Source organism: Mustelus asterias, chromosome 5, assembly GCF_964213995.1.
Source record: "Mustelus asterias chromosome 5, sMusAst1.hap1.1, whole genome shotgun sequence".
NCBI classification, from domain to species: domain Eukaryota; kingdom Metazoa; phylum Chordata; class Chondrichthyes; order Carcharhiniformes; family Triakidae; genus Mustelus; species Mustelus asterias.
This window is the reverse complement of record NC_135805.1, coordinates 110,728,491-110,742,573: the sequence shown is the minus strand read 5'-3', so window position 1 is coordinate 110,742,573 and position 14,083 is coordinate 110,728,491. Positions and strand designations below refer to the sequence as shown.

Sequence of the window (14,083 nt, the reverse complement as noted above, 5' to 3'; positions counted from 1 at the left end):
AGTGATAGCACAGGTATGATGGGCAGAATGGCTGCCTTCTGTGTAGTATGATTCTTTGGAAAAGTAGGAACATTGTGGACTCTCTATACACACTCCTCCAGTTGCACAGAAAGCTCCTTTGCGTAGAATCTTGCTCTAAATGGTGAGATTTAAGGTTTCAACTAATTATCCTAAAAGTCTAGACTAAAATATTTTGCTACACATAAATTCATACAAAGAAGTATCAAAATGTAACAGAACCAAAAGTTACATTAGCATTTAATGTATTTAATTCAAAAGTACACTTTCAGGTTTATCATGAATGTGTCACATCACAAGGATAACCAACAGAGGAATACACCAAACAAATGCACTCTGAATCAGGATGCACTTCAGTAAAATGCAGAATATACATACAAATGTTATCACATTTAGTTCACAATTCTTGATTAACAGAGTGTCATTGGTACAAGTGGTGGCACCTCTCTATCATGCAAATGAATTAAAATCATCACAAGACAATTTTCTTTCCAAAGCAGTCTTCCATTTTCATTGCCAGTTCCAATGTTTTTGTAGTTGATTTTCAATTTCAGTATATTAGACCTCCTGGTGAATTTGGGGTTCATTGAGTCTAAAGAAGTCAATGGAATATGTTCCATTATCAAGCCAGAGGCATAACACTCTCTACTCGCCATCTTAAACAATGGCTAATCAATCATATATAGTGGAGACTAGTAAATGGGTACTTTGGTTTTGCACAGCTTAAGAAAGATCACAATTTAACGTTGATTGGAAAATACAATAGGCATTTATTGATTCATATCAGTGACTGAAGACACTGATGAATGCTAAATTTAGCCAGCCCTCATTGAGAAGGGATAAAGTATTTTTGTCCCAGCGTAGGTTGAGCTAATGGTGCATGAAATTAGAGTGAACTAAAGCTCTTGTGAAGCATTTTGGGATATTTTTCCTACATTAAAGGTGGTATATAAATGCAAGTTGTTGTTGACATATATATAAATATTTCTCCTCATGCCTCAGTACTTCTAAGCTGGCAAGACAAATTTACTTTGGCCTACATTTAAGATCCAGGAGCAGTTTGTGAAGTGGATTGACGACCAAAAAAATGCAAAAGATTCTAAGTTGGAAGGAATGCTTAAACATACCGGCCAGTTGCTCAGTACCTTGGTGGGGGAATTAGCACAAGGTGGGGTGGAGCAAATAAACCGATTAAAGTTTCTGTATTAAATGGTGTGTTAATCAATCCAAACATTGAAAATATTGTGCATCACCAGATGGTGCTCCAAACTTAATGCATTAACAGAAAAAAGACTTGCATTTATATAGCACTTTTCACAACACTAATGCCCGATTCCTCAGCCAATTAAATACTTTTGAAGTATAGCCACTGTTGTGATGCACAGCAAGATCTTACACACAGCAAAGTATTAAAGAGCAGATAATCTGTTTTTGTGATGTTGGTTAAGGGAGAAACATTGGCCAGGACAGCGTGGATAGCTTCCCTGCTCATTTTCAATATAGTGTCTTGAGATCTCATCTTATCAAACCAAGCAGGCTTGAGAAGCCAAAGTCCTGCTCCTAATTCGTACATTCACGTGTATGTTCATATGTACGTTTAACATTTCATCCAAAAGACTGCACCTGTGACAGAACAGCACATCCTCAGCACTGAACTAGTGTATCAGCCTTGATTTTGTGTTCAAGTGGGACAAAGAGGTAAGAGTGCTTAGCTACTGAGCCATGGTTGACAAAAGTTTACATTGCTAGAGCAGAGAATAGTTGCAGAATGAGTCGTGCTAACAGGAAAGTTACCCACTGCCTGCTGCCTGCATCCCATCTGCCTGCACATTTCTAAAGCTAGATTCTTATCCAAGAGGTGGTCATGAAATTTACCCAACGGAATCCCTACAGTGCAGGAGACCATTCGGCCCATCGAATCCGCAGTGACAACAATCCCATCTACCCCAATAACCCCAGGTATTTATCCTGCTAATTGCCCTAACACTAAGAGACAATTTCTTTTAGCATGGCCAATCAACATAACTGCACATCTTTGGAGTGTGGGAGGAAACCGGAGCACCCAGATGAAACCCATGCAGACACAGGGAGAACATACAAACTCCATACAGTCACCTGAGGCTGGAATTGAACGCCAGCCCCTGGCGCTGTGAGGCAACAGTGCCATCATGCTGCCCATAATCCTTTAACTTTTGCAGCAACAATAGTTCCATGCAGAGTTCTGTGTGCTAATTTCGTATTTATTAGCATCATAAGTAAGCTTGCATTAACACTGCAATGAAGTTACTGTGAAAATCTCCTAGTCACCACACTCCAGCACCTGTTTGGGTACACTGAGGCACTGCATGGCCAGTGCACATAACCAGCACATCTTTCGGATTGTGGGAGGTAACTGGGTCATTTGGAGGAAACCCACACAGACACGGGGAGAACGTGCAAACTCTGCACATGACCGAAGCAGAGAGTCGAACCCGGGTCCCTGGCGCTGTGAGGCAGCAATGCCAACCACTGTGGCACCGTGCAAGAGGCAATCCAATGTGTTTTTGGAATGAAAAAGCCATTGATGAAGGTTTGAGTCATAGGAAAAACTTGTTGGGTATTATGACCTATTATCTTGTTCTTTTTCCTTCCCTTATGATTACACCTTTTCAGTTTGGTGTGGATTTAACATTGAAACATTGTGCATCTATCTGCAGATGGGCAGACTCCGGATCAACAGTCGCTGATGGGCACATTCAGCAGCCCCTGAATCACTGGCCCTGCCTGGGGACGCTGCAGGTTGTCCCCTCAACACCTGTCCGACAGCCCAACCTTCATCATTCTCTTTCTCAGAATAAAAAGCCTACCTGAAACTCAAGCCCATAAATGACGGGGGCGTCGTCTTCCATCTTCTCTTGTTTCTCAACAAACGGCTCGCCGTTTTTTTTAAAAACAAATCAAACGGAGAAAACAACAACAAACCGCCCGTTCCTCCCCTCCCGGTGGAAGGTTTCGAGTCTCGCGGAACGGGGCCGCGCGGCTTCCCGTCCGGCCACTTCCTGTCTACACTGCGCAGGCGCAGACTTCCGCAGTGACGGAACAATTGGGGCGACGTCAGGTGAGGAGCGCGAGCCTGAGTCAGGAGGCCACCTGAACACTTCCCTGTACCCCACCTTAACTCCCCCCATCCCCTCTACCTCTCAAACACCCCTATACCCTCCACCCCTCAAACACTCCCATCCACCCCTCAAACACCCCCATCCCTTCCACCTCTCAAACACCCCCATACCCTCCACCCCTCAAACACTCCCATCCCCTCCACCCCTCAAACACTCCCATCCCCTCCACCCCTCAAACACTCCCATCCCCTCCACCCCTCAAACACTCCCATCCCCTCCACCCCTCAAACACTCCCATCCCCTCCACCCCTCAAACACTCCCATCCCCTCCACCCCTCAAACACCCCATACCCTCCACTCCTTAAAACACGCCCATACCCTCACCCCCCCCACCACTCCTCCCCCTCAAACCCCCACCACTCCTCATACTCTCCAACCCTATCCCTCCAACCCCCACCACTCCCAATCCCTCAAACCTTCTACAGCCCAGCCTCAAACCCTCTGTGCTCCCACCCCACCATGTGACCCTTCAATACCTCGTTGCCCAACTTCATCTTGCCACCCCAACCCCATCAACTCTCAAATTCCTCCCATCTCACTACCCTCGTCTCCCAATTTCTCCACTCCTCACCCCCAAAATTTCCTACAGACTCCCATCCTCCCAATATTGCTCTTAACTTCAAAGTAACCAAAGATAAACCAGGGCGCGAAGCTGTGGTTTCAAACTGGGATTGAACCAGTGTGAGGTTGGGATGGTCAGTGTAGGAGACAGCCCTGGCCTGGCTGTTGCTGCTAATTTCTGTGATGGGAGGTGGGTGGACACTCTGTCTAGGAAATGAGAGAAAGGAAGCAACTGGCTTCCAGACCCTAAATCCATCTCCTGATCTATCCCTTTCCAGATAGAGTTTGAAAAGCTGTACAATTTTCCATTTTCACTTCATACTATTTCCACAATCTTGCCTTAAACTATCTGGGGCTTCAATCCTCCGCTCGAACTTCAGGAACTGGTGTGTATGCTGCCTGTCTCCCATGGATCCACGATGCATGTTATAGAAGATTCCCATGTTGGTTGGATAGGCAATCAGACGGGTGTGTTTGAGGAGGTACTGGAGTCACTGACCTAGGACAAAGTCTGAGAGGTGACCATTGAGCCCATGTGATGTTACAAACAGATGGCATCTGAAATAATCCTCCAAATTTCAGCAAAATAATTATAGTCTATTATAACCTTGTTTTAAAAAAATCTTAGCTTGGTATGACAGTTATGCTGTTATATGAAGTTCCAGTTGTGCCATTTTGAATGTTCCCTTTGTGGATTGCTTTATTTTAAACTAATGTTATATTATGTAAGGTGTATTTGATTTGGGTGTTACTGATTATGCATTGGGTAATCTGCTAAATGTACTTATTTATATTCTCCTCTCTATTCTGCTTTTAGTTTTCTGAATTTCCCTGTACCGAGCAATAGGAGAGTAACAAGTGTCCTGGCACTACACAAGGAGTATGTTGTTAGCGATATTAGGATTATAAGGAATAGGAGCAGGCATAGCCATTCAGCCTATTGCGCATGCTCCCCCATTCAGTAAGATCCTGGCTGATCTGATCGTGGCCTTAACTCCACTTTTTTGCCTATGTCCCATAACCCTTCACACCATTGTCAATCAAAAATATGACTGAGTCAGCCTTGAACAAATTCCAATACCTAGCATTCACTGTTCTTAGTGGAAGAGAATTCTACCAACAACCTTTAGAGAATAGAAATTTCTCCTCATTTCTATCTTAAATGAGAGACCTATTTTTAAACTGCCCCATAATTCTAGTTACCCCCATAATTCCAGTTACCACCACGAGGGAACATTCTCCCAGCATCCCTGTCAAGGACCCTCAGAATCTTATTTGTATCAATAACATCATGTCTTCTGAAGGGGAGGCAGTGGCGTAATCGTATTGTCACTGGACTAGTAATCCAGTGGCATAGTAGTATTGTCACTGGACCATAATCCAGAGACTCAGGCCAAGATCTGGGGACCCAGGTTCAAATGCCAACATGGTGAAATTTGAATTCAAGAAAAAACCTTGAATTAAAAGTCTAACGATGAACATGAAACCATTGTTGATTATCATAAAAACCCATCTGGTTCACAAATATTCTTTCAGGGAAGGAAATCTGTCATCCTTACCCGGACTGGCCTACATGTAACTTCAGACCTACAGCAATGTGATTGACTCATTAATGCCCTCTGAAATGGAAGGCAGTTAGGGATGGGCAACAAGTGCTGGCCCAGCCAGCAACACTCCCATCCTGTCAATGAATTTAAATAAATCTCCACTGGGCATAGGCCAAACCTGCCTTTCGTCATAAGACAACCCCTCAAACCAGAAATCAGCTGAGTGAACTTTTTCTGAACTGCCTTCTGTGCAAGTGCATCCCTCCTCGCACAAGTCAGTAGGTGAATAGTCAGAAGTGCAATTTCTTTAATCACGTTCAGTGATGTATTCAATGGCCAAAGATCAGGAGCACTGTGTTGTGAATTATTTATGTGACATTTTAGTGTCATCATCGTACTCTGTTTCAGAATTGAATTTGATTTAAATTGCAGACTCAAATGCAATTACACAAAAGAAATAAATTGTGTGGATTGAAATGTGTCTGGGGAAATTAAGAGATTGAAAATTGAATTGCCTGATAATTAATATTTGTAAAAGACATAGCCTGGGTACAGTAGTGCGGTGGTTAAGTTACTGGACCAGTAACCCAGAGGTTGACAGTTCAAATCCCACATTACTAGGTTGTGAAACTTAATTCAATAAAACTGGTAATTAGTGGCCTGGTACCAGGAGTGACTATGAAAACTGCCAGATTATTGTTAAAAACTCAGTGGGTTCACTGTTTGTTGCCCTTCAGGAAGGGAAACCTCTACCTAGATAAAAGCAAAATACTGCGGATGCTGGAATCTGAAACAAAAACAGTAAATGCTGGAAAATCTCAGCAGATCTGACAGCATCTGTAGAGAGAGAATAGAGCCGATGTTTCGAGTCTGGGTGACCCATCATCAGCTTTGACAAAGACTTGAAACGTTGGCTCGACTGTCTCCCCACAGATGCTGTGAGACCTACTGAGATTATCCTGTATTTTTTACTTTTGAACCTCCACTGCGTTTGGCCTACATGTGTCATTATGAGCCATTCGATTGTCAGCATCACCTACACCAAGGAATGAAAAACTCAAAAGTTTACATGTTAACTAGGGCACTTATTTTTCTATCTTATCTGAAAGTTTTGATTGGATCAGTTCAGGAAGAAATGCTCACTGCCATTTTTCTTGAAGGTTGCTTCCAACATTATCAAGGAAGAATGTCATGATTTCATCTACTCTAATGCTACCCTAAGCATCTCCTTTCTATGTGCCTGACAAGAGACTTGAAATACTTGAAGGCTGAGATGCAAGGACTCTAATATTTTTATATGATACCTTCTAATGTAGTAAAAATATCCCAAGGCAGGGGATCCCAAAAACATCAGGAGTATTATCAGACAATATTTGACACTTAGTTACAAAAGCAGCTAGTAGGATAGATGAACAAAAACTTGGCAAAGATGGTTTAAGGAGCTACTTAAAATGGAAGACGGATTTAGGGAGATAATTCCAGAACTTAGGGTCTGGACAGCTGAAGCGACAGCTATCAAAATAATGATGGAAATCAGAAATCTTGGGAGGGTTGCAGGGAAGAGGGCAAGCTGCAGAGGGATTTGAATATGAAAGTGAGAGTTTTAAAATGCAGACAGGGCTGGTCCAGAAGCCAATATCAGTTGGTACACAGAGGGTGATGGGTGAATATATTAAGAATGTAGATAGATAATCTTTTCTAAACTACACTACATTCTTAGAAATTCATATTCTTTAGCTGTTGATATTGTTTACACCAGGTGAAATATGTTAACTTGAAATAAAGATGTAAATTGATATTGGGTGAAATTGGGGCGCAGATCTTTAAAAACATAAGTGAAATGATTTTGTTGAGAGCTTAAGGTTAATGGTGCGATTGCTTGATTTTGGAGCTATAGATATGTTCAAGAACATTTCCTGACAAGTGGAAGTAATTACTAGGTACTCTGTTATGCTTTACCCGATAAACATTGCAGATTTTGTTGTTACTATATCTGGAAATTGACACCTGACACCATATCAGAAATTATGGAATGTCTATTTCCTGGTCACTAAGGTTTTCTTACACCAGCAAAAAGCTCATAAGTTCTTTTTGTTCCAAGATTTTTCATGTGATGGAATTAGAATTGCCTTGTCAGCAGGATAAAGGATAATATGCTTAGTTTTTGTTTGGGTTCCTTGGGGAGTTGGGCGATATATGAAGGGTCTTGTAAATGTTAACTGTGAATTGGTGTTTCAGGTCTTGGGTTTCTGCGGGATATTGCAACCTGTTTGCAACTCCCTCTTGCTTGGAATCAGCTTTCTGCTCTTCAGCTTGTAACAGAAACAATGTTGAGAGTGAAAGATTGCTCAAAATTTATTTTAAAATACCCTTGCTTCTTTCCTCCTTTCCAAAAATAGAGTAAAAATTGTTTTGAGAGACACAAACAACAAAATTGAGATTAATCCTGACTGAAAGTAAGGCGATCCTATGGCATGAGCTTACCCCTGTGATTTCTCTACATGATTCGTGTAACAAAAACCTTATGCAAATATAAATGGTTAGAGATTCTTCATTCATTTTCTGAACATGATCCAGCCTGATATAATATCTGAGGAAATAGATGTAGATAGAAAGTATCAATTCATAATGTGTCTATGTTGCCAATTGTGTTTATCTGTAAAAAACCATTGCCTTCAAGACACAATTGCTAAGGGGCATTAATTGGATTGTCCTCGCAGTTTTTAGATGAAAGCTGTGGGGGTCAGTTAGCTCTGTTGGCTGGACAGCTGGTTAGTGATGCAGAGCGATGCGAACAGTGTGGGTTCAATTCCTGTAGCGGCAAAGATTATTCATGAGGGCCCACATTCTCAGCCTTGCCCGGTGCCTGAGGTGCAGTGATCCTCAGGTTAAATTACTACCAGTCAGCTCTCTCCCTCAAAAGTCATCTGGGACTATGGCGACATTACCTTTATGCTTTGTGGAACAGCTTTGTGGAACACCTGGTCCCAGAAAGAAGCCATTCAAGTTCAAGCATATTTTGTCAGCTCTACTTGAGTTGTGAAAATATATCCTGGGCTAACTTGCTCCAAATTGTCAGTGTTTTTCAAGCCAACAAGGCTAGAGGTAAGTAAACAGTGAACCACTGAGTAAGATTGATTAGAAAGGGTGCAATAAAATAATGGAAGTCTGTTCATTCTTAGCATTGTATGGAGATCTGTAAACCAAGGGCGGTTATTCATATCTGAAACATTGAAAGGTAGAATAATATATTGTATACTTCATTTTTATTGTGGATAAAAGCTCATAAGTCTTTGAAAATTCTACATAATCAAATAACAAAAGTTTGATGCAATTATTTGACAAGTAAGGAAAGGCTCTATTTAACACTGGGCAGTGGGTGACACATGACAATTATTTCAACATTATTTATTGAATTGGAATGGCCTAAATTTTGAGCAAAGTATGTAAGGAGCTACTGATTGTAGGTTATATAATTATTTTTTATAATGGTACATTAGATTCATTTCCAGTATACCACTGCATTCCATTGTGGTATGTGTATATTTGGAATTGTAATTGGCTGTCATAGTTTTAAAGTAAATGTTAGTGACCATCTTGCTAATTCTAAGTCATAAATTAGCCAGCCAACATGTCATCGAGTCATTACAGCACAGAAAGAGGCGCTTGCCCGCGAGAGCATTTCATGCAAGCCTCGTTCCCTTGCTGTGTCCCCATTTCCTTGCAAGTTTATTCCATCAAGTGCCCATCCAGTTTTCTTATCAAATCATTTGTGTTATCATCAGCTAATGGGAACAACTTTCCTTTGCCTCCCTTATCTAAGTCTGCTGCAATCTTGTACATCTCTGTTGAGATGTACAACAGATGTTGAGATGTTCCCTTTTTCTCCACGGAGAACAGCCCAACACCTTCACCCCAACCTTGCTGCTAAAATCACTCATCCTTGGAACCATTCTACTAAATCTCTGCATCCAATCAAGGGCCTGCACATCCTTCTTTAAGTGTGATAGCCAAGAATGGATGCTATACTCGAGTTGTGATCTAACCAGAGCTTTATGACGGTTTGGCATAACTTTGCTGCTTTTATGCTCAATTTATGAAGCTCAGAAACCCATTTAATATGAACACCTGCCTCATGAGTGGATTAAGAAGAGTATAAACCTTCTGATCTATACTTCCTGTACAGCAAGCTATTTTTTCCTACAACAGTATCTACAAGAATCTGTGTGTGTGAACGTGCATGTGTCAATTGTCGGAAAAACCCATGTCTCATGCCCTTTAGGGAAGGAAATCTGCCATCCTTATCTGGTCTGGCCTACATGTGACTCCATAGCCACAGCAATGTGGTTGACTCTCAACTGCCCTCCCAAGGACGACTAGGGATGGGCAATAAATGCTGATGTGGAGGATGGCCTCAACCGGGATCTTGGGTTCATGTCACACTATCTGTAAACCCCACGACTTGCCTGGGCTTGCAAAATCTCACTAACTGTCCTGGCTGGAGACAGTACACATCTCTTTAACCTGTGTTTAACCCTCTCTCCACTCACATTGTCTATATCTTTAAGACTTGATTACCTGTAAAGACTCGCATTCCAACCATTATTTTGTAAATTGAGTTTGTGTCTTTATATGCCCGGTTTGTGAACAAAACTCTCAATTACCTGACGAAGGAGCAGCGCTCCGAAAGCTAGTGGCTTTTGCTACCAAATAAACCTGTTGGACTTTAACCTGGTGTTGTGAGACTTCTTACAATAAATGCTGGCCAGCCAGCAGCGTCCATGTCCCACGAATAAAAAAAAGCAAGGGAAAGGTTAATGGAGACATTGTGTCTGGAAGAGTTGAGGGATTAAAGCTGAGAACAATGGAATGCAAGATTGGGGGGGGGGGGGGGCAGGGGGGAAGAGAGAGAGAGAGAGGATACCCAGGGAAAGATGTTGAGCTCATTTGTTGATAGCTTTGCGAGGAAGAACTCCCGGAAACAGCTCACGGCGAGGTGGAGTTTGAATCAGCCATCTAGCCAAGCCAGAAAAGTCTCAATTGAAAAAAGCAGTTTTGTTCTAAAGTTTTTTGGATTCCATAGCAGAGTGGAAGAGAGTTTGAGAGAGCTCATGTGGTACATCTTTTAGTAAAGTGACAACAGTTTTACCTCTGGTATTATTACTGGCTTTTTATGGTTAAACATTGAAAAGGGAGTGTTGTCTTGACGGTGTTTGCTTGTGGGCCTGATCCAGTTGGATGTCTTTTGGGGGGCATTTTATAAGACTATTTTTGACTGTAATCTTGTATGCTTAAATTTTCTTCTTGTTAATAAATCTTTTACTGGACTTCTTGTTGCTGAGATCAGTGTATTTTCTTCTCATTTACAGAATACAGAAAAAGTATATTTGGTTTGCTCAGTAATTAACATCTGTGGTCATGCCAAGTCCTTTAGTACCTGGGTTTTTAGATATTTAACAAATTTCCAGCTGCCAAGTAATAAAACTGATGGGGCAAAAATGTTGCAATGAATTGTACCTGAGGGGTATTAAACAAACTGTCTGTTGTGCCAAGGTATTTGTCCTGTCTGCAGTTTTGAAAGCATGTAGTGGTATATCTAAATGTCAGATCAGCTGATGTCCAGTATTCTGGTAACAATATTCAGCAGTACTTTGGTGGTGTAGTGCTAGTATAAAATCTGCCACTGCTGCCTGGTATCTGCAGGAATATGAAAGGAAAATCCCAAGGAAGGTGATTAGCGATCTGTTTCTCTAAAAAACTTTTCTTTCACGCATTTACCCCCTCCCTCCCTCTCCCCAGCAGCCACCAAACCCCCCCCCCCCCCACAAAGGGAGGAAATTAGAACGTATGTCAACATGGGATGTTGTTGCATATTGAGCAACAAGCAACATCATGATATTGTAGTTAACTCGTGTTTTCACGAGGAATGACACAAGGCATGAAGGAAAGATCATTTTGTTTAACAGGGTGAATTTAGAGCAGTTGTAATCCAATGAGGCTTACAGGTGCAATGTGACATTTGTAGTGGGCAAAAAGGAATATCTTCCAATAAAGAGTTATCTTATAAGTTAGTCAGTCTCCAGATGCCATATTTGGGCTGGGCTCATGATACAAATGTAAATTGTCTGGATTTTGCAATTGTAATGACAGCAAAACTGTCAGTGTTTACTGTCATTTCAATTGTGAAACTGACAGTAATTTCTAGCATCCACAGTTAAATCTGAAAATCCAGAGGTTGCTGTCAGTGATTCTGCAATCCTTGACAGGCGTGTGTTGTTGAAGTCCCTGCAGATGGAAATTTTTAGAATCACTTGAATCAACACAAATATCCCTTTTCACACTCATTTGGCTGTAACACCCCTAGCCGCTGCCACTGCAAAGCAAGTTCTGCCTTGTTCAATATGCTGTAACTGCGTTTTAAACAGTGTACTCAGTCATTAATACTGTTGAACTAACCATCTGACAATGAAAAAGTAGTTTTGTGGAATATTACATTTCTCAATTATGAAAATAATTCATAGGGTTTTGAGTTTGTTTCGTATTTCTGTTTTTACCTTAATTCCATGTGTATGTCGCAATCTTCAATTTGCTGTTTGTAAAATGACTAAAAATTAAGGATAATCGGTGCCCTTTTCTTGCTGTCTGTGCAAATTATTTGGTGTGATCGGCTGCTTCATCTGCTGGATGCTGGCAATCCCCTACGGTTAGAATCGTAATCAAATTTAATGTCAGGAAAGGTGAAATCTACAGCACAGAGATTACCTGCCTTTCAGGGCAGTTTTCATCCTGGCCACTGGCGAGTGTCACCACTTTGCCGCTGACTGCAAAATGTGAGCCAGCCTGTTGTGTTTGTGGAATTAGTTGGTCACAACAGGATTTTATGGACAGTTATTAAACTTATGAATTTTGGTTGCAGGAAAAGATGGAAAATCTTCAACTGGACTCTGAGGTTACTGATACCATGGCGTTCAACATTGATGAGGAGATTAACAATGAAGAGAATGTGACCACACTGCTGCAAGAATCTCAGACTCAGCAACAGCAATTGCTTTTTGAAACAGAAAACATTGACCTAGGTGCAGGTGCATTCATTCCTGAGCCTACAGATAAAATATCTGATGCTTGTCCGATGAATCTTATGGATAAGCTTAATGATCAGATGATGGAGAGTGTAATAATATCTGATTCACCTAGTAATAGTGAGGGTGATGCAGGGGATCTAGCAATCCTACATGACTGTGAAGAGGCTTTAGAGATTGGTTGTGGTGATGTCCAGGCAGTGGATTCAGAGAATAAGGATTATAAAGAGACTTCTTCTGAAGACAGTGAGCCTACAAGTTCTGTAGTACACGATGATGGTGAGAAGACTCCAACACAAGATGGAATGTCTGCCTCACAAAATCTGGAACTAGCAGGCGGGTCAGAAGAAGAGCATCAAATAACAAATGAAAGTCTTGAAAATGGGTCAGAAGGTCAGGTTGATTCAGAAATGCTGGAAAAGGAGACCCTGATCCCAGTTACCACTCAATTGCCCAAGGGTGAGCCTCTGCCCGTGTGCACCATTTTCAGTCAAGACAATCAGTCTAAAGCCCAGGTTCATGTTCCTTTGAAAGCAGATGGTTATGAACCTCAGATGGTAAAATCTCCGAGCTTTGGGACAATTATTGATACTCCTAGTAAACCTCTATTATTTGGGGTTCACCCTAGTCCTAGCCTAAGCAAATTTTTCACAGATGATGCCAGTTCAAGTTCATCAGCAGCTGAATTTTTTGACTCCTTTACATCGACTTCTTTCATTTCTGTTAGTAATCCAAATGCCAGTGCTTCAGTGCCTGATAGATTGTCCTCGCTTTCTTCTACTGGGATGGCACGTCCACATAGTGGCACAAGCCAATCTTTTATCATAGGAAGTGATATCACACCTTTATCTGCATCATCAACTGAAATATCCTTGTCACCTAAGCCCTTTTCCCAGCTCCAAGCAGCATTTGCAGGAAGTGATGATCCCTTTGCAACCGCATTAAATATGAGTGAGATAGACAGACGGTATGATGCTTGGCTTCCGTCTGAGGAAACTAGGAAAATTCTCATCTCCGTAGCTACCCAGCAGTACAACACAGTTTTTATAGAAAAGGAGAAGCTGACCATGCCGGGCCTGAAGTTCGACAATGTGCAGGTTAGTCAGTTTTTGTTTGTGTTAATTAATTTTGCCACATTTGTGACATCCAGAATCTGTTCTGGACTTGTATTTTACCGAGGAAAAAGTTAATCTTTCTTTGGGGAAGTCTATGCTCTGTATATGAAAAATTGTAAAAGGAAGCCAACCTGGTGTTCTGGTTTTTTCACTTCAGCTTGATAAAGTCTTTGTTATTTTAAGATTAGGTTAGTCGCTTAAATCTTCATACAAATTATCGCCTTTGATCCTTCCAATTAACTGTAATTTGCATGGCGTAAAGGAAACTATGAGGCTTTATTGTGTTTCTGATAATAAATTACCTCTCTGTAGATGCATTCAGCCCTGCCAGGCCCTGAGCAGAGGAATCAAATCACCTTTGTAAAGCACTTGAAATTAGGACTGTGTTCATTTGTGTTGAAGGGTAAATTGATTGTGCCTAAAATAATGAAGGGACGGGATAAAGTAGATAGAAGAAGTCTTCCTCGACTCAAAACGTTAATTCGGTTTCTCTATTCATAGATGCTGCCAAACCTGGTGAGCCTTTCCAGCACCTACTTTTTATTTGAAGGTAGAAACAGATAGTTTCCAGTGATCGAGGGGTCGAGAGAAAGAGGACATCAATG

General features: G+C 41.4%; 2 protein-coding genes across 6 annotated transcripts in view; one reads left to right on the top strand and one right to left on the bottom strand.

Moving 5' to 3' along the window:
- The window catches only part of eipr1 (EARP complex and GARP complex interacting protein 1), a 69,657-nt gene extending 66,593 nt beyond the window's left edge, over positions 1 to 3,064 (bottom strand). The window contains exon 1 of one of the 2 annotated variants that reach the window (XM_078213205.1): positions 2,865 to 3,064. In XM_078213205.1, coding sequence (XP_078069331.1) covers positions 2,865 to 2,906 — 42 coding nt within the window. In that variant the 5' untranslated portion in view covers positions 2,907 to 3,064. The remainder of the gene's footprint in view (positions 1 to 2,864) is intronic. The other variant, XM_078213206.1, reaches the window with a different exon arrangement.
- Positions 3,063 to 14,083, top strand: part of trappc12 (trafficking protein particle complex subunit 12) — a 76,773-nt gene continuing 65,752 nt past the window's right edge. The window contains exons 1-3 of one of the 4 annotated variants that reach the window (XM_078213203.1): positions 3,063 to 3,115; positions 4,016 to 4,255; positions 12,201 to 13,460. In XM_078213203.1, the coding sequence (XP_078069329.1) occupies positions 12,207 to 13,460 (1,254 nt within the window). In that variant the 5' untranslated portion in view covers positions 3,063 to 3,115; positions 4,016 to 4,255; positions 12,201 to 12,206. The remainder of the gene's footprint in view (positions 3,116 to 4,015; positions 4,256 to 12,200; positions 13,461 to 14,083) is intronic. The other 3 variants (XM_078213201.1, XM_078213204.1, XM_078213202.1) reach the window with 3 other exon arrangements.